This window comes from Monodelphis domestica, chromosome 1 (genome assembly GCF_027887165.1).
Source record: "Monodelphis domestica isolate mMonDom1 chromosome 1, mMonDom1.pri, whole genome shotgun sequence".
Taxonomy (NCBI): Eukaryota; Metazoa; Chordata; class Mammalia; order Didelphimorphia; family Didelphidae; genus Monodelphis; species Monodelphis domestica.
This window is the reverse complement of record NC_077227.1, coordinates 463,520,888-463,542,388: the sequence shown is the minus strand read 5'-3', so window position 1 is coordinate 463,542,388 and position 21,501 is coordinate 463,520,888. Positions and strand designations below refer to the sequence as shown.

Below are 21,501 nucleotides of genomic sequence, written 5' to 3'. Positions count from 1 at the left end.
TATCTTACTTGCTTTTCTTCATTGTTGGTTTACTCAGAATCAAGGGAGAGAAAAATGGTTGTTCTTTGAAAAGAGTCTATTATTGACCCATGAGTGGAGTATGTCTGAATTATTTTTCCGGTAGTGATAATAAATATAAAGGGAGTCATCACATATTGTAATCCTTTGGATTATATATAATCATGCATGAGCTGTTTCTCATCACTTAATGTGCAAAAAGTCAAAATGCTTCCAGCATTGCATGCAAGGAACTTCTGGCACATGGCAAGCATTTAATAAATGCTTGTTGACATGACAAGTAAAATAAAAAAGAATATAAATATGGCTGCCTTCTGGCTAAACCCCCTACAAATACACAAATCAACTAAAACTCAGCATATTTCATGTAAGTATAGAATACACACCATCTGATGAACTTTTTAAAAGTTCTACATCTTTTATTTCCCTAAACATAGACAAGAGCCTCTTCCTTTTTAAAACTCTACAAATCAGAATTCAGTTCAGGATCTCTCTATGAATTACAATTATTCTCATGAAATGAAAGCTTTAAAGCCACTTGCCTTGTTAAACAGATAAGTCCATTTTATAGTCCTATGAACTTGATGGCAATTCATTAACTAGGAAAGTCAATTTAACTCCAAGATGACAAATATTATTTGTAAATAAGCAAGATTAACAGACTTACTACAAACATCAGACTACAGATTGTTCAGTCATCAACTCCTAAAGACAGAAACAAAAATGGACTGCCACTCATTCATATTTTGGTTCTGAACCCACCAAAAGTGCTCAAGTGCATTTCAAGATCTAACTGGTGGGGGCAGCTGGGTAGCTCAGTGGATTGAGAGCCAGGCCTGGAGACAGGAGGTCCTAGGTTCAAATTTGGCCTCAGACACTTCCTAGCTGTGTGACCCTGGGCAAGTCACTTAACCCCCATTGCCTAGCCCTTATCGCTCTTCTGCCTTGGAACCAGTACACAGTATTGATTCCAAGATGGAACGTAAGGATTTAAAAAAAAAGATCTAATTGGCATCTGAAACACATTACCTCAGTTACTAAAAGGAAGCTACTAGCCTAAACATGTCAATTCTTCTTAAAAGAGTGGCAATCTCTACTTTTCCCTGAATAAATTGTGCAATGCTTGGTAGATATTTCACACTAATAGGGTTTGAATGTCTATTTCTTTCTGTCAAATATAAAGGAAATTTAAATATGCAGCACTTCAGGTTAATAACTTAGTCGACCCAATTTACACTGGAGTATTTTTATCCAATGAGAAGGACTGAGGTAGAGATGGAAAAGAAGAAAACAAAGATTTCTTAGAGAAGAGGGTAGAGAGTCCTTACACAGATTCCATTTCCAAATCATCATCTTCCTGAGACAGTTGCAGGTAGGGGTTATCAGATGCTGGACGGAATTTATAGCCAGTTAGAACAAAGAACACCAGAGTTGCCATTTCATCTAGGAGCTGCAAAACAAGAAACCCCCCCACCCATAAAGGGATTACCAAGACTATACTTGGAACAAAACTGGAATTAAACAAAGGAACATATCCAATCCCCGCTTTAACCATTAGCTTATGCTCTTCTATTAGATTCAAATTGCAGTTGTACTGGGGCATTTTTGCTACGGCCTCAAAGTTTAGTAGTATTCCAGGAAGACAAATTTAGAAGCACTTATTTTAAACATGAACATGAAGTATACTTTTTTTTTAAAAAACCCTTACTATTTGTTGTAGTATCAATTCTAAGAAGAGCAGTAAGGGCTAGGGAATCTGGGTTAAATGATTCACCCAAGGTCACGCAGGTAGGAAGTCTCTGAGGTCAAATTTGAATTTGGGTCCTCCAGACTCCAAGTCCGATGTTCTATCCATTGTATAATCCTAGCTGCTCCAGAGGTATACTTTTTTTTTTTTTTAATTAAAACCCTCACCTTCCATCTCGGAATCAATACAGTGTATTGGTTCCAAGACAGAAGAGTGATAAGGGCTAGGCAATGGAGGTTAAGTGACTTGCCCAGGGTCACACAGCTGAGAAGGGTCTGAGGCCAGATTTGAACCTAGGATATCCCATCTCTAGGTCTGGCTCTCAATCCACTGAGCTGCCCAGTTGCCCCTAGTATACTTTTTTAAGGAAAATAAATTTTCTTCAAAATTTTTTGGTAAATCTAAATAATTAATAGTGTTTTTATTTTACAGGCAAGGAAACTGAAGTCTAAAAAGATAAATATTATGGTTACACAGTGGTATTTCAGAACTAGGCTTTGAACCAGGTTTCCTAACCCTAAGTCCAGTGTTCTTTTCATGGTACCTTATTGCTTTCTCAAAGTAAGAAAGTAGCTTAGGAATTATTTTATACATCTTATACTTTGTGTTATCATGAGAGGTAGTTCAGTGAAGCAATAGTGGATAGAGATGATCTGAAGTTTTTAAGACCTGAATTCAAATCCTGACTTTGACCCATACTAGTTCTATGCCATGCAACTAAGGACAAGTCAATAAACCTTTCAGCATCAAGCAAGTCTGGAATTTCAAAATTGGTAAAACATAAGTCAACCTTCCCATTCCACCAATTTTTTTTAAACCTAAAAAAAAAAAAAGACCAGATACTAGGGAGCAATAAGGTGAGTCAGTGGTTTGAAAGTCAGGTCTGGAGATGGGAGGTCCTGGGTTCAAATCTGACCTCAGACACTTCCTAGCTATGTGACCTTGGATAAGTCATTTAACTATCAACACCCAGTATTAATTCTAAGGCAGAAAGGTATGGGTTTAAAAAAAAAAAGATATGAGAGTTAATAGAGGCAAGGGATCAAGGCTACTTTATGTAAATAAATCCAAAAAGGAAGGGGGTGGGGGGGGGGAGAGAATCTATGTTAGTAGATGGGGGAGGGGCTTTAATTATTAAAGGCACATTTTAAGTTTTCTTTCTCAGTCTAAGGCTCCCCCCCCACAAAATTTTAATAAACTAAAAATTAAATCAATAATGCAATTACTTTCAGATATTCCATGTAATCCTGCATCTTCCATGGACAAAAGGATATTTTCAATTGAAGATAAATAAAAAAAGGACTTGGGAGTTACCCCTCAAGTAATGAGACAACAGTATAGTCATAACAGATTTTGTTTTTTAAAGTGGGGAATGCCTTTACACTCATTTACCTCAATTATTTTTAAATAATTTTAAATTTTTATTTAAAAAAAAAACCCTACTTTCCATCTTGGAATCAAAACTGTGTATTGGTTCCAAGGAAGAAGAGTGGTAAGGGCTGGACAATGGAGGTTAAGTGACTTGCCCAGGGTCACACAGCTAGGAAGGGTCTGAGGCCAGATTTGAACCCAGGATCTCCTGTCTCTAGGTTGGCTTTCAATTCACTGAGTTACCTAGCTGCCCCCATTTGTCTAAATAATTAAGAAGACAACTGCATACCTGGTAGAGCCATTTCCACTGGAATGGAACAGCAAGTTTGAGGAGAATTGCAATGATCCTTGTGAAATAAATATAACACACGATCTACAGAAAAAGAGAAAGGTAAAATAAATAAAATCAATATTGCATGCCACCATTTTCTTCTACTCAAATGCATTTAAAATTATAGAAAGTAGAACAGAACTACTTGGAGCATATCACTTTAGGCTTATAATATCAGTTATAATAGGGGTGAGAAGGTAAGGAACAGAATTGATTTTGTGGTAGTTACACTCGAAATGATTCCTTCATTATCTTTAGACAATACAAGTGCTAAACATAGTGCAACTTGAGAAGAGTGCAAAAACATTTTGAGTAAGGCTGATTTGAACTCTAAAAGTGATCCCTTTCTCATCTCATTCAAATACATCCCTTCTCTTTATTGAGCAGAAAATAATGCCTTTTTTTAGTTTCAGTCTCCAAAAGATACATTTCAATTCCCAGACTTAGAGATACATTTCTAATGATTTTTCAACAATGACAACAGAAAACAATGTGATACAAAAACAATCCAAATATTCAGATCCTCACATTCTTGGTTAAACACACTGATATTCCACAAATGTGAGGAACACATTAAGGGGAAGCTAAAATACTAAATAGCTTTGAGACACAGCTCTGGGAATGCTTCAACACCACCTCCCTGGGTTAAGGATTTAGCCACATTGGCTGACACAATCATCAAATCTTACCAGGAGTAAACAGGAGGTTGTTGTGGTATTAAATGTTCCAGTTACACCAAGTTTAGGTGAGATAGTGTTGACTTTGTAACCTGAAGTTAAACTCTTACTACATACACATATTTAGAGATAGTTCTACAAAGATAACTTATTCAGGAGGAGAATTAATCTCCATGCTTAGTTTTTAAAATAACAAATACAGCCAATTGGTCTATAGTGCCATCATTGCTGTTTATAACTCTAACATTTGCTTAGGAAAGTGAACTATTTGAAGGCTGCTGACAATGCCAAAGTCACAGATGGTGTGATAGAAAGACTCATAAAACACTTCTTTCAGAGTGAGCAGACCAATTCTAGAAGGCTCTTGCCTGCCACCCCCACAAAGGGTCTGGAATTTCATCTTTTTAGGAAAATTCTGTGAACTGAGTGACTTCTAGCAAGCTCTGTTTGTAATGCTATAATTAAGAAACACATCTCATCTGTTATCTTGTTTTCAAGATTTAAAAAACTTGCTGCAAATAGTTTTTCTATTCTCAAAGAATGAAAGTTGTTCGCCAGAGGGTGAAATTCATTTTCTTTAACTGCACTGTGAAATCTATTTTTTTTAAACCCTTACCTTCTGTCTTGGAATCAATACTGTGTATTGGTTCCAAGGCAGAAGAGTGGTAAGGGCTAGGCAATGGGGGTCAAGTGACTTGCCCAGGGTCACACAGCTGGGAAGTGTTTGAGGCCAGATTTGAACCTAGGATCTCCCGTCTCTAGGCCTCTCTCAATCCACTGAGCCACCCAGCTGTCCCCTGCACTGTGAAATCTAGAGAGAAAGTATTCCATCTTCAAACTCCATGGCCTTGCAAAAAGCTGTTTCCCCTGCCTGGATGGCACTTCCTCCTCACCTCTGACCCTAAACCCTTTGTTTCTTTAAAAGCAAGTCAACTGCCATCTTCTACAGAAGGCCTTTCCTTATCTCTGCTGTTTCTGTTTTTTTTTTGCCCCACATTACTTTGCATTTATTTTGAATGCAATTTATCTTTGCTTATGTATGCACTGTCTTTAATAGAATGTAAGCTTCTGGAGGGCAGGGATTGTTTCTGGTTTTTTTTTGTCTCCATTCTTTTTTTTTTTAAACCTTTACCTTCTGTCTTGGAATCAATACTGGGTATAGATTCCAAGGCAGAAGAGTGGTAAGGGCTAGGCAATGGGGGTTAAGTGACTTGCCCAGGGTTACACAGCTAGGAAGTATCTGAGGCCAGATTTGAACCTAGGACTTCTCATCTGTAGGCCTGGCTCTCAATCCACGGAACTACCAAGCTGCCCCCTTTGTCTCCATTCTTAATGACAAGGATGATAAATAAATGATATCTGCTACTTTATTCAATAAAAGTAAAAATGTTTAATTTCATTAAAAATGAAATTCTAAAACTGTACAAATAAAATGATGACTCATGGTTTTAAAAAAGTAATTATGAGGGTAAAAATTTAAGGCCCACCTAAAAAAACACAGTACTTTTGTTCTCCCAACTTGGTCCTCATTTACAGGTTTAAGATTTCTTACTCACCAATACGTAGTAATGTCTGAATAGTTTCAGCTTTGCTAAGTTAATAGCAGCTATGGAGAGAAGGGAACAAAATAAGAGATCATTATTTTGTTTTATGGCAAGTTACAATCAGGTAGTTGCAATCATCTCTCTGAAAAGAGAGTTAAACACCAGTGCAGATCAGCATTGCAATGAAAAAATTAAATATCCTAGGTGTTCAGCTCGTTTGGCACTGCATGCTACAAGTATTGTGAAGGAAAAAGGAATATAGTGGAGTAAAGTATTTGAAACCCCAAATTCTGTTTATAGAATGAACTGTCTTAAACTGGCCCAAATGTACCATTTGGAAGAACCCCTTATAGTTGATGTTGTGATGTCAATTAACCACATCTGTGGCTTTTGCAGAATTCAATTAGGTTTTCACTGTGATCCCTTTTTATTTTGTAATTATGATAACCCTTAAAAGCATATTACCTGTTACTTTTCTGGATAAGTCCCACCAAATCTGTGTCTAAGGTCAACAGGAACAACAAACTTTCTTATCTTCACCTACCATTATGAAATATTGATGACTAAAGAGAAGTATCTCTTTTCTAGCCTAGTAATTCTTTCATTCATCATAAATTAATTAATTTTGACTAGTAACATTCAATTATTGCCTCAATTTAAGCATGTTACAGTTGGTGGTGAAGAAAATTTTCTTCCTTCTTATTCCTTCTATGGATGATGATTAGTTTGGGGCACTCAAAACTAAAGGAGAAATTTACCCATAACATGGTGAACAAATTGTAGCATATTCAACAACATAGTTTGAATGCCTAGATGAATTGATGGAATTATCTGCATAATACCTACAGAAAATCCCTAAGGGAATCAGAGCTTTTAGGAATTAGGGAATTATAAAGCAACAACATCAAACTTTTATTAAATGCTTACTATGAATACTCCCTGCCCTCAAGGAATTTGTGTTTTAATGAGTGAGACATGATATAATTAGGTATCCATAAAACTTATACAGAGTAGAAAAAGGTAATCTGAAAAGGGAAGACACTAGCAGCTGGAGGTACCAGGAAAGGCCTCCTGCAGAAGGTGGAATGTGAATTAAAAGTCAGCCAGCAAGCATTTATTTATCTAATGGGGGAAATGACAAACAAAAAAAAAGTACAAATTGTTACAATTAAAATTATCCTGAGAGACTGATTTTGGGGTAAGAAAATAAGTTTATTGATTATATCAGGTTCATTGTAAGTCCAGCATCATAAATGATAAAGTAATATAGGTCTCCATGGCTCTCTTGTACCAGGGATGACCTGAACTGGGTCAGGCACTCTAATAAATAGATTTTTAGAAGCTCATTATTCAGACCCTCCCTTGACCATCCCAAGACATCTTTAACTGGTGATAGCTAATTAAGAAGTGGTCCATCAGACCTTCAGCCTTTTCCCAATATGACAGGTGAAATTTTACAAGCATGCTGGAAAAACCCTCCATTTATTTACCAAATTCTATTAAAAAGAAAGACATTCCTTGGGATTCCCAAGGACAAAAAAAATGCAAAAAGGAGCATGGTATCTCTGGCCCAGACACACTAATATATAATAATTCTCTCTAATACATAGTAATTAATACAGCATATGAAAAATAAATTCTCACTACAGATACCTTATATATACAGAGTAGAGAAAAGGGAATCTGAGGAAGCATTACAGTGGTTGGAACTGTAAAAGGCCAGCCGGCAGAAGGTGGGAATCTTGAAGAACTCTAAAGAAATCCAAAAAGTAGAGATGGAGGGAAAGCATTCCAAACATACTGGGCCAGTCAATAAAAAGGCAGGGCCTACAGATGGGCAATTGTGTGTAAGGAACAATAAGAAGCCCGGGGTGGATTGCAGAGTATGTGTATGACAGTAAAGAATAAGAAGAGTGGAAAGGTAGGAAGTGGTCAAAGATAATAGGGGGCCTCTAGAGTTTACGTGTGGAGGAGGGAACATGCACAATTTGGCCCGACTGGGACTTCAGGAAACCAATTTTGGCAGCTGAGTGGAGGAAAGATTGGAGAAGGGAAAGATTTTAGGCAGGGAGACCAATTGGAAGTCTATGACAACAATCTAGGCAAGAAGTATTAAGGACCAAACTATGCATATTTATAAAAGGACAGAAAGAGATGAGTGTAAGTATGAGACATATTGTAAAGGCAGAGATGATAAGCTCTGACAACCGACTGAATATGTAGAAGAGGGAGAAGGCAAGGGGGCACTGAGGTCCTGAGTTTAGTAACAGTAATAGGGAAGGGGGCAGCTAGGTGGCACAGTGGATAGAAAACCAGGCCAGAGATAGTAGGTCCTAGGTTCAAATCTGACCACAGATGCTTTCTAGCTGTGTGACCCTGAGCAAATCACTTAATCTCAATTGCCTATCTCATACCAGTCTTCTGCCTTAAGAGTTAAAAAAACAAACAATAATAGGGAAATTCAAATAAAATTAAGAGGTTTGGGGGGAAAGATAAGAATGATAGAGGTATATACCCATGAATATTTGCTTTGGTCAAAATTGTATTACACCAACAAAGGTTCTCTTCCCCCCACCTCTTACCCTTATAATCTCGGGTTCTCACATTATTTAACACATCACAATGTGTTAATGCTCATAAGGGTTTATAAACTATCAATTAGTCTTTTTTGTTTCATGGCAGAGAAAAAACATCTCCATATTTAGATTGTTAGAAGGACAAAGAAATCGTTAACACCCTCCCACCTCTATATAAATAAAATCTTTTTGTTATCTACTTAGTGAACTGAGGCTTTCCCTAAGAAAGCTATGTGCTCTATCTATTTCCCTTCTGGCTGGTGAATAAGAGATAAGAAGCAGCAACTGGTCCATATTTAAATGCTTGCATTTTTGCTGTTCCATTTTGCTGGTCTGAGAAAAACCCAACAAATGAGACCTGTATGTATTTTGGCTGACTTCATGTAGGAAACTGTTTCTGCACACAAAAGTGTCACTTCTTTCTTATACTTGGATTTCTAATAAGTACTTTACAAGCACATTCAGTTCACTTTATAAAACTAGACTGGGAATCACTGTTTCTATTCTGTCAGAGGAAGATAAAAACAGAGGTTTGCTTTAATGGAAATGCATCCTCTCTCCTTTTCTCATCTTTTTCCTTGTCCAGAGGAGTGTCTTCATTATGGCATACTTAAGGGGTGTGTCAACTGTTCTCATAACTGGGAAATCCTTTGAAGGCAAGCAATCTGTGAACCTTTCTGGAAACATATTAAGACAATCTAGACTTTCTGGAAACATATTAAGATAATCCAGTCCCAAGTGTCAATTAAAATAAGTCATCTTGAACAAGAGTCAGGCCACTTCAAGGAGTAAGTTATACATTCTAGATAACCAGTGTTTTGTTTCTAAGAACTATATTTCTATTGAAGATAGAGGAGAAAAATGGAAGTATCCCAATTGTTTTGTCCTTACATAGTCATTGAGTAGGCATAAGTGAAAAATGATTGCTGTTTACAGTCATAGCAAGTAATAGAATCCTGCATCACCTTCTAAGATTTTAGTTATGAATTTCTAAGGAAAAACAAAGTGTTAAACTGTTTATTTCCTGGAATGGTCATTAAAGTTTGTAATAACTAAGGGTACCAGAGACCATAGCATGCAGTAGATGGAGCACCAGGAGCCTAGTCACAGGCCTGGGTTTGATTCTTCCTACCTACATAACCTTGGACAAGCAAACCAATGTCTCTGGGACAGTTTCCTTGTGGGCAAAATGTGAAGGTTTGATCAGGTCCTTTTCAGTTCTCATTTCTGTACTTCTATGTTAGCTGTCCAAAAAGTGGCTGTCAAACCTGGCTTGAAATTCAGGTCAGCAGGAAAAAAATAATGAACCAGAGACATTCAGAGCCCTAGGTAGTCCATGGGAGGCATGGCATCGTGGGTGCCAATAGCTCTGATTGGCACATGATGAGTCAGGATGCTGGGCAGGCAATGGAAGATGATGTCTCACTAGTAGGAAGGGAAAACAGAGTGCTATTCCTCCTAGCGAGGCAGCATGTGACAGTTCCCCAGGGTTATGCAATGAGTCAGTGATGTAGCTATCAGAGGGCTGGAATCCTGAGCTTCAGATCACTATTCTTCAGAAGAGATTACATTAGAGTTACAAAGTACTGCTTGCTAAATGATTCTTTTGAAAATTCTAAAACTAGGTACCAAAGGGATTGTTCACTGGGGTGGAATGGGGCAGAGATGGAGGGGAGCAGAACACTCAGGTCATTCTCCCCCACCTCTTCACTTGTGCCTCTCATTACCACCACCACCCCAGCAGCCCAATGGGAGTGCTTCCTCTCTCTCCTGTCTGGGGCAAGGCAGGGGGGAAAGGTGGGGATGGGAGTGGGGGCCCTAGCCCTCCATCTCTAAAAGGTTCACCATCACAGGACTAAGACTAATGTTCCCTTTTAGCTCAAACATTTGAGGTCAGTTATGTAATGTTTAAAAACTACAATTGCAACCACCATAAAACCTCAAGAATGTAAGGTCAAACACCTCATCTTAATTCCCAGGGAATCTTACCACAAGGGAGAAGCAGAAACATCCTCAGGACAATCACCTCTTCATACCCTAGTTTAAAGGGTCAGTGCCTGGCTGTGACTTCAGTTCCTGCTGCCTGTGCCAAAGTAAAATTATGCATCTACAACTGATCATTTCTCTGTGGTTCTTTCTGCCCCCTTAGATCAGAGCGGGCCTCTCAGTCTATGTTCTGTTATGTTGCAGCTGAGGTGAGGGGCTCTCCCTATTTCCCATGCAGACTCAATCTCTTTCATTTCATTTCCCCGAGGAATTTCCTAAATGCTTGAAGAATGACTAAATAATAAAGGGAATGACAAAGTTAAGACCCTAGGGGTAGAATGAAACACAACAATGACTCAAAATACAAGACTACCAATGCTTAGTCATGATCATCTTTTACTTTAAGAAGTTACTACTGAATGATTCATATGGTATACAAAAACAAAAAGCATCTATAGCTGCTGGGGGTGAAAGGGTGGAAAAAAGGATAGGGATTAATACAAGTTTTTCCTTGAATCTAAGAAAAATCACCAAGGCTTAACATATTCTCAACTCTTTCCTTTTTCTTTTTTCTATGGATATTGCTTCATGTGGAATCTTGATTCAAAATCAGAAAGTGATGATTATATATTGAAAATAACCAGAAAGGAAAAAATTAGAGAAAGATAATACAAACCTGAATCTACTGACATGTTAAAACTTTCTCACTGTGGAAAAAATTTTACTTCAATTTTTAGAAAAGTTAGTGTTCTTTGGTCATGGCTAAGCAAAGCTTTTGTATATTGGTTTCCACAAGGCCACTTAACAAGTAGGTAATGCTATTTTTAAAAAATCAAACTGCTCAAATTGCCTCAGAGGATTTAAGTAACATATGTAGTAAAGACAGACCACAATGCCCATAGAGAACTATTCAGAGAGCCAGAGTCAGTGGTTCAGGATGGGCTTGCTATGTTGTAAAACCTAGTCTTCATTGTCCTTATTTGGTAAATGGCCCATTTACTAAGGCTAACTAAAAAGAGGGAGCCAAGATGGTAGAATAGCAAGTAGTATAGAGGATTCCCCCCCACCCCAATTCCTTCAAAGAGATCTAGAAAAGGCCCCAAGCTGAATCCTAATGGGGAAATCTAGTAAGTAATTTTTCCAGCGCAGGTCAACATAGGGAGTCAGAGAGGTCTGTGGACACTGTGGAGAGGGTCTGGTCACTTCAATACAGGGCGAGGCTCTGCACCAAGGCAAAAGGAAGTCCTTTACCCATAGCAGGGCACTCATCAACCTTGACAGTGTATAAATGGAGATTTTGAGTCTTTGGACTTCATCCCACAGAGGTTCCTTAGAATTTCCTAAATTTCCCTTTTCCTGCATCCTTGCATTTTGCATGATTGTATTTAAGTGGCTGTAACTCCTCCCTCTCTTTTTATGGACCTGTGACCTGGCTGAATTCAGGCAGTTCTTTTGCCCTAGTTATTATTAATAAAACTTTTAAAAATATAATACTTAGTTACTGACTATTAATTTTAAAACTCACAACAGGAACAAGTGTCACCTCCGACAGCTTTGTCACATACTATCTGGTTTTTACCTTAAGTGGTATACCCAGAGAGGGCTAAGTTCAGAAATAAGCACTAGCACTGTGGCTTAGATCCTAGGAGCAGGGTGGGGTCTCCCTTCCAGTTTCTAGCCAAGTCTGAGGCCTACCAAGCTAGGAATACCAAATCAAAGGGGAGCCTGAAGTTCTGCCATGATGAATCAGCAGTTTTCCAGTTAGCCAATAGTGCCTGAATCTAGCAGCAATCTACTTTCTGACCCAAATCCAAGTTAATTATGCAGAGCTCAGAGTAGGGGGCAACAATCAGACTTAGTCCTGGCTCTTACCACAATGAGAATACTAGAAGTGTGAGTTATTCCTGAGAAAGATCTTAGAACAACAAAACTCCAAGCAATCAGCAGCAGGATTAGCACAAACCATCCCTCCAAAAGTACAGAGAGCTCAGCCCTAATATCAAGTCTGAAGACAAGAAGTAGGCTGAAAGAATGAGCAAACAAAAAAAAGAATCCCATTAAGACACACATTTTGAAGAAGAGAATGAGTCCTGACTCCAAAACATCAACAAGCAAAACTTCAAAGAAAAACACAGCAGGGGCACAAATTAAATTAGAATTCTAGGAAGAGCTGAAGGAAAGGTTTTTTTTTTTTTTAAGAGTTAAAAGTTTAAATATTTTTATCAATGAAACGAGTGTCAGAGGAAAAAAAGTTGGAAAATGAGGGCTGTGGAAGAAAGAATTGGAAGGGGAATTAACAGGAGCAAATTAAAAGGGAATAAAGGTACCTGAGCTAGGGCAAAGTGGCTAATTCCATTGAGTAAGAAGTACAGTGGGGAGGAGAGAAAGAGGAGATGAAACAGAACTCATCTGGACCTGTTCTCAAAATTCAGGCTCTGGAAGGAACTTATTGATAGGAGAAGTGACAATGTTCATATATTTGACCCCCTATAAAACTGTTGCAAATGAATGTAAAACTGAAACATTGTTATTCTTGAAATTCTGGTCACTATGATTTTTTAAAAAAGTATTTGTGACAGAGGTAAAGATATGCTTTTTATTTATTATTATTATTTAAACCCTTACCTTCTGTCTTGGAGTCAATACTGTGTATTGGTTCCAAGGCAGAAGAGTGGTAAGGGCTGGGCAATGGGGGTCAAGTGATTTGCCCTGGGTCAGACAGCTGGGAAGTATCTGAGGCCAGATTTGAAACTAGGACATCCTGTCTCTAGGCCTGGCTCTCAATCCACTGAGCTACCCAGCTGCCCCCAAGACATGCTTTTTAAAGACAATCATTCTGTAAATTCCTTTCTAAAATCGTTCTGTGAAATCTGATGGCAGACTTACTTATCTTCCCTACCTTTACCTATAAAATTTCTCTAGCAAAGTCACCTTCAAATGATCTTACTAACCCTAAAATATTTTTAGATTCAGCCCCTGTCTATTCCTTCTACATCTGCAGGTAGCCTTTGGCCAGCACCTGCAACATCGTGTGGTATTGTCAATCAAATATTCTGTCCTAAACTATAACCTGAGAATCCATGTATCCTGCTTCTTTGCTTTCCTGGATTCACTGTCTTTAGTTACAATTTAGCAATATACTAGAAAATGTAAAAGGTCAGAGCCTATAGGCCTAGTCTGGACAGAAACCAACAAAACTTTCTTTGATGACTAAATCTGACCTTCCCTGAATACTTATGTTAACTGAATAAGAATTGCTGGTTAACAGCAGCAATTTAGGCATTAGTAAATCAACTACAGCTTAGGGAATAACTCAAAGGCAATGAATACAAATGAATAACTAATAAAACTTCCAACAAAAATGAATGCATTATCTCTTGTTCCGCTCTAGAAACTATAGGCATTTAATACTAGATAAAGAACTTATGTCATCCAGAGGAGAGACTCTAAACGAACACTCTAATGCAAATACTAACAACATGACAATGGGTTCGAATCAAGAACACATGTGATACCCAGTGGAATCATGCGTCAGCTATGGGGGGTGGGGGGGAGGAAAAGAAAATGATCTTTGTCTTTAATGAATAATGCTTGGAAATGATCAAATAAAATATTATTTAAAAATAAATTAATTTTTAAAAAAAAGAACTTATGTCATCAATTGGGGAATAACTGAACAAGTTATGGTATATGATTGTAATGAAATACAATTATACAATAAGAACAAGGAGAACAACTTCAGAAAAACCTGAAAAGACTTACATGAACTGATAAAGGGTGAAGGAAGCAGAACTAGAACATTATACATAGTTAACAGCAATACTGTACAATGGTCAACTATGAAAGACTTAGCTATTCTAAACAACACAATGATCCAAAACAATTCCAAAGGGCTTATGATGAAAAATGCCATCTGGTACCAGAAAAATAACTGATGGAATATGAAAAAAAAAGCTATCTAAGCAGTGCCTAGGTATACAAGATGGCATCTGAGATGCTTAACTGTTATGTGACACCTATGAATTCAAAATCAGTGGGTTCACTGTGCACATACCCCAAATAAGGAAATGACAGAAATAAAATTCTCATATGAATTAATATAACAATATTATTGTGCCAGTGTGACAAATGTGAAGAATTCAGAGAAACAAGATTTCTATGAATTGGTAGAATGAGAAAACAATACATATGATGACTACAATAAAATAAAATAAATTTAAAAATAAGACCAATTTAATCTTGGTTCCAGACAACTGATGAAACACACTTCTGCGATAGGAACAGTCTGAGGCATATGCAGCCAAATATGATCCTTGTATTGCCTGACTGATTTGATTTTAAGGTAGAGGTCTATGATCAGAGTGACCAGGGTATGAAAAATTAAAAAAGCATCAATAAAACATTTTTGAGTCATGAAAAGTTAGAGAGGTCTCACTATGTGAAGTCAGAATAATGTGGAAATTTTCCAGAGGGGACAGACATGAAGAGGGTAAGGCTCTCTTCCCCATGAATTATCATTTCACTGCACATATAGAATAGTGCCAGGGAAGTGGTGGTCCTAATGTATTTTGTTCAGTATCAATGCTGACTGTGATATGCTGCAGTGCCTTAGGAAACAGCTAGCCATTCGTGACCAGACTGCACCAAGTTTCAAAGCACTACTCATGCACTTAGGAGGAGAAAACAGAACAAAAGTCTGCAGCTGAGAAATTTTTCTATTCTATATTAAGTAAAATGAATGAATCTTTACATTATAACACAACACTGAAGGAAGTAGAGGAGGATAACTGCATCTCATAACCCTTAAGAGACATATAAAATACCGGGAGGGGGCAGTTTCCTTCTTCCTAATATGTATTATTTTGTCTTTTTTGAAACCTTCAAAGCATGATTCAAATATGACTGGAATAGTAATACATTTTTCTGTTGCACTTTACAAGAATCTCCCTCCCTTTTCAAAGCTTCTTTCCCAGTGTCTCAAGCTGACTTAGAAAAAACATACATTCCCCCAATAATCCTCAGTGTCAAGAGAATCAATGATGATGCAGATTTTACAAAACTGGAATTACAACTAGATTTTCAATCAAATGTAGGGAAAAGATTTCTATAATCATTAGTCCAGAAAGAAATGTATAATCCAGAGATGTGGCAGAAAACCTGGGGTAAAAAGAGTAAAGAGCAGAGCACTTGACTCATTCAAAGAAAAGAAAAATCCACAAATGAGCAGGCAAATAAACATCTCAGAGCAGTGATATAAATCTAGATTATCTACAGGTCAGGGTCTTTCCTTCCTAAAAGTGGAAAGAATGACGAAAACAAATCAGAAGAAATGAGGACAGATTTATTAAAAGGGACTGGGCAGTGTACTAAGTCCTAAGTGGGCCGTGTACTAAGTCCTAAGTACATGGGGCTTTAACCCACAGATGTACCCACAATATTCCAATGCCTTCTTATCCATAGAAGGGAAAGGAATAAGCATTTACATCTAGTTATGTCTGCAGTGTTGAGCACCTGAATTTCAATAATAAGACTCATAGCCCAAGGTTAGTTACCCAAAAAAAGTGTTAGAAAAGGATCCTTAGAGACAAAAATCTTTATACTAGTATTTTCTGTGGTAGCAAAGACCTAAAAACAAAGCAGATGCTCATTAACTAAGGATGGCTAAACAGACTAAGTTACATGAAAGCAAAGTTATATAATTATGCCATGAGAAATTATGAACATGATTAATAGAGAAAAGCATGGAATTTACATGAACTAATGCAAAGTGAGACAGAGCCAAGACACAATGGACAGAATGATAACAACATAAATAGAAATAATAACCATCATAAAACAATATAAATTGAAAGTTACAAAATTATAAAGATTCAAAGCTGATCTCTAAAAAGATATGAGAAGATAGCCCTCCCTTCTCCTCCTGCCCAGAGGTGAGAGTGTCCATGGGTATGGAACAATGCAAATAAGGTAAGACTTTTTCCCCAAGTGTTGCTAAATTTCTCCCTTTCTTTTTTTTTCTTGGTGATAAGGGATGGCTCTCTGAGAGAGAGAGAGAGAGAGAGAGAGAAAAGGATATGAGCATAAATGTAGGTGCTGTAAAAACAAAAGATATCAATAAATATTTTAAAAAACAAACAAAAACGAAACAAAAACCATTAAACAAAGGGGCTATTTTCTTAACCAATCAGTATTCCTCCAAATACTTTCTCATTGTGGTCATTGATAGGAACATACTGAAATAAAACCATTCTCAGGTATGAGTCCCTCAGATACTAATGGGAATTTTAAATAGCCATCAGCATCTGGCCACATAAGTCTGTAGTCAGCTCCACAGTGATGGTAGCCAAGGAGAAAAAGGAACAAGCAGTTTTTGATACAGTTTCTATTCTTGTGACACAGTCATCATGACCATGCTAAACTAAAGGGTTTATTACCTAATAAATGCTTTTCAGATGTGAAGAAAATAGTACATAATGAAAATACAGTTTGGTGGTTTTGTGGGCTACTTTCAGAACACAGCAATAGATTTTAAAAAATCACTCAATCCAAAAAATTGAGGAGTTAGGCAATCTCAATCTACTTAATGCTTTTGAAGGTTATCTAGAAGCTAAGTGGGAGCATATTTCCTGAAAGGACTTAGATTCTTCACCAATGGCAGAGGTAAAATGAATGATCAGTAGAAGAGAAATTGCTTATTGAATTTATGGTGGATGTTACCAAGCTCCTCTTACAAGGTAATGAGATCTGGATGAGAAGGGATTTTACAGGATTTAGAGGCTATTATGGTAATAATAGCCAGTAAATAGTGGAAGCAGAGAAATTAGGATGCAGCAGAACTAAGGCTCAATCAAGCCTCCTCCCAGAATAGGCATCACAGAAGTAAGTCTACAAGACAAAGAATCCAAGGGCAGCCACAGCTCCCAAGGAAAAATTACTTCGACCTTAGAATAAAACTGCCTTCAGCCAGTCATTCAACAAGTATTTTCTATTTTCCAGACATCGTGTTAAGTGTTGGGGATACAAAACAGCAAAAGACTGTCGCCTACAGGTTGTTCAAAACCTTAAGAGAGGAGAAAAAATATGTACAAGATATAGGATAAATAGGAGATAATCAATAGAAGGAAGACACTAGTATTAAGAAGAACCATTAAAAGCTTCCTGTAGAAGTGAAATTTCTGAAGAAAACCAAGGAAGCCAGGAAGTGGAGATAAAGAGGGAGAGCATTATAGGTGTGAGAGAACTATGGCTATGAGACAAAATGCCTAAAGCTGAGAGATGGATTCTCTGTTTGAGGATTGGTAAAGAGGCTGGTATCACAGGACCACAGAGTACAGAGTGAGGTATAAAGTATAAAAAGACCAGAAGAGTGTCTGTACATGTGGCAGGGGAGGATAGGAAGGGTTTTGAATGCTAAAGTGAGGATTCATTTGAACCCGGAGGTGAAAGAGAAGCACTGGAATTTATTAAATTGGGGTGGGGGCATCACTCCTGTACTCCAGGAAGATCAGGGAAATCTGTGATGGAAGAGAATTGTGGCCAGAACACCAAGCTACAGATTATTGCACAGTCAAGGTATGAGGTGATAAAGGCTTGTCCAGAAGTGATGGCAGAGCCAGGGAAGGGAAGAGAGTGTCAACCTTTAAAAACTTAACTACCAGAGTAGTTATAATAAAGGGTTTTTAATCGCAGTCAACAGGCTGCAACCTGGCTTCCCTACATAGCACCAAGCTATGGGTCACTAACCTATTACTGAAAAAGAAGGATTAAACAATCATTTGGAAAGGGGGAGGGACAGCAGTCAGGTTACTAGAGTTCACAAAGGCTTGGGAAAGCCAGAGGTTAGTGTGGGTAAGAAGGGCCTTTGCTTTTTTTAGTTTTGTCTTTAACTACAGTTTTTAAGCCAAATCGTGGGAGAGAGGCAAGTTCACTTCACAGTCAACTTGGTCATTGTTTGTTTTTTTAATTCTTTGTTTTAATAGTCAGGGAAAGAATCTATCTGGAAATCCTCTGAAAATAATATTGTCTGGAGTATGTTTAAGAGGTAAAATTAACATGCCTTGGCAATAGAAGAGATGTGGGGAGTGAGAGATCCTAAGAGATCAAGGATGAAATAATATATATGAAGTGCACTGCACATCCTAAATGGCTATATAAGTTAATAGCTAGGTAGTGCAATAGATAGTGTTGGATTCGGAATCAGAAAGACCTGAGTTCAAATCTGACATTAGACATTTGCTAGCTGTGTGACTACAGGAAAGAAAGTTCAAGTCTGGTCTGCCATAGGATCCTTATTTGTAAAGTAGGGATAATAATTGTACTCATTTCCCAGGGTTGTTTGGAGAATCAAATCAGAGAATATTTGATCAGCAATATATAAATGCTAGTTTATTACCTATTAAACAATAGTCATGAATAATTATTAATATTATTAGAATTAGGACACACAAAGTGAAAAGCAAAACCCTAGGCAGAAAGTCTTTTATTACTTCAGTTAATGTAGAATAAGAACTTCAACCTAAGGGTCCATGCTATTCCCAGTCCAATACGTTCAAGTTAAACGGGAAAAAAACCCAAAAAACCCAGGTTCAAATTCAGATTCTGATGCTTACATCTATGTCATGTGAAGGGACTTTGGCAAATCACTTCAGCACTTTAATGTTTTGTTTCCATTTATAAAAGAAGGGTCTGTATTAAATATGGGATTTTAAACCTGGGTCAATGAACTCATTTTATTATTTAAAAAAAATTTATGGGATGATGTCATTTATCTTTTGTTTTTTTTAATTATTATTTTTAATTTTTAAGAATTTTTCCACAGTTGAATAATTCATGTTGTCTCCCTCCCCTCCTCCCTTCTCCCCTCCACCATCCCGGAGTTAACAAGCAATAGTACTGGGTTATACATGAGTTATCATTTGATATCTATTTCATGATTATTCATTTTTGTAATAGAGCAATCTTTTAAAACCAAAACCCCAAATCATATACCCATATAAACAAGTGATAAATCATGTGCTTTTCTTCTGCGTTCTTACTCCCACAGTTCTTTCCCTTGATGTGGATAGCATTCTTTTTCATAACTTCCTCAAGTTTGTCCTGGATCATTGCATTGCTATTTGTAGCAAAGTCGATTAAATTTGATCATTCCACAATGTTTCTTTCCACAATGTACGTACAACTCTCTGTGTACAATGTCCCCCTGGTTCTGCTCATTTAATTCCACACTAGTTCATGGAGTTCTTTTCAGTGATGGATTTGTTTTAAAAATGTTTTGATAACTGCATTTCAATATAATTGGTTATCTTTTTTTTTTACATTTAAAAAAATTTTATTTAGTCAATTTCAAACATTATTCCTTGGTTAACAAAATCATATTCTTTCCCTCCCTCCCCTCCCTGCATCCTTCCCGTTGCAAACATGCAATTCCACTGGGTATTACATGTGTCCTTGATCAGAATCCATTTCCATGCTGTTGATGTTTGCACTAGGATGTTCCTTTAATGTCTATATCCCCAATCACATCACCCTCGACCCATGTAACTAAGCAGTTGTATTTCTTCTGTGTTTCTACTCTCACAGTTTTGCCTCTGAATGTGGATAGTTTTCTTTTTCATAGATCCCTCCTGGTTGTTCAGGATCACTGCATTGCCACTAATGGAGAAGTCTATTACATTTGATTGCACCACAGTGTATCAGTCTCTGTGTACAATGTTCTCCTTGTTCTGCTCCTCTCACTCTGCATCACTTCCTGGATATTGTTCCACTTCCCATGGAATTCCTTTACTTTATTTTTCCTTTGAGCACAATAGTATTCCATCACCAACATATACCACAATTTGTTCAGCCTTTCCCCAATTGAAGGGCATCCCCTCATTTTCCAATTTTTTGCCACCACAAAGAGCACAGTTATGAATATTTTTGTACATGTATTTATACTTATCTCTTTGGGGTACAAACCTAGCAGTGCTATGGCTGGATCAAAGGGCAGACAGTCTTTTAGCACCCTTTGGGCATAGTTACAAATTGCCCTCCAGAATGGTTGCATCAATTCACAACTCCACCAGCAATGCATTAATGTCCCAACTTTGCCACATCCCCTCCAGCATTCATTACTTTCCATTGGTGTCATTCATGTTAGCCAATCTGGTAGGTGTAAGGTGATACCTCAGAGTTGTTTTGATTAGCATCTCTCTGATTATAAGAGATTTAGAACACTTTTTCATGTGCTTATTAATAGTTTTGATTTCTTTGACTGAAAATTGCCTATTCATGTCCCTTGCTCATTTATCAATTGCAGAATGGCTTGATTTTTTTGTACAATTGATTTAGCTCTTTGTAAATTTGAGTAATTAAACCTTTGTCAGAGGTTTTTGTTATGAAGATTGTTTCCCAATTTGTTAGTTCCCTTCTAATTTTGGTTACATTGGTTTTGTTTGTACAAAATCATTTTAATTTGATGTAATCAAAATGATTTATTTTACATTTTGTGAATTTTTCTAAGTCTTGCTTGGTTTTAAAATCTTTCCTTTCCCAAAGCTCTAATATGTATACTATTCTGTGTTCACAGAATTTACTTATAGTTTCCTTCTTTATGTCTTTCACCCATTCTGAGTTTATCTCGGTGTAGGGTGTGAGGTATTGATCCAAACCTAATCGTTCCCACAGTCGTCCAATTTTCCCAGCAGTTGGGTTTATACCCCAAAGAGATAATAAGGAAAAAAGACTTGTATTCATATTCATATTCAATATTCATAGCTGTGCTCTTTGTGGTGGCCAAAAATTGGAAAATGAGGGGATGCCCTTCAATTGGGGAATGGCTGAACAAATTGTGGTATATGTTGGTGATGGAATACTATTGTGCTAAAAGGAAAAATAAAGTAGAGGAATTCCATGGAGACTGGAACTACCTCCAGGAAGTAATGCAGAGCGAAAGGAGCAGAATCAGGAAAACACTGTACACAGCGACTGATACACTGTGGTTCAATTGAACGTAATGGACTTCTCCATTAGTGTCAATGTAATGTCCCTGAACAATCTGCAGGGATCATGGAGAAAACACTCTCCACAAGCAGAGGACAAACTGTGGGAGTAAAAACACCAAGGAAAAGCAACTGCATGACTACAGGGGTTGAGGGGATATGATTGAGGAGAGACTCTGAACACCCTAATGCAAATACCAATTTTCCCAGCAATTTTTATCAAATAGTGGATTTTTGTCCCAAAAGCTGGGATCTTTGGGCTTGTCATAGAC

At 37.4% G+C, this 21,501-nt stretch overlaps 1 protein-coding gene across 1 annotated transcript in view; it reads right to left on the bottom strand.

Annotated features, from left to right (window-relative positions):
• Window positions 1-21,501, bottom strand: part of GPR107 (G protein-coupled receptor 107) — a 107,915-nt gene that overhangs the window by 15,464 nt on the left and 70,950 nt on the right. Inside the window, exons 15-17 of the mRNA XM_001369476.4 lie at window positions 5,701-5,750; window positions 3,426-3,509; window positions 1,347-1,468 (exon numbers count right to left, since the gene is read on the bottom strand). Of these exons, the coding sequence (XP_001369513.1) occupies window positions 1,347-1,468; window positions 3,426-3,509; window positions 5,701-5,750 (256 nt within the window). The remainder of the gene's footprint in view (window positions 1-1,346; window positions 1,469-3,425; window positions 3,510-5,700; window positions 5,751-21,501) is intronic.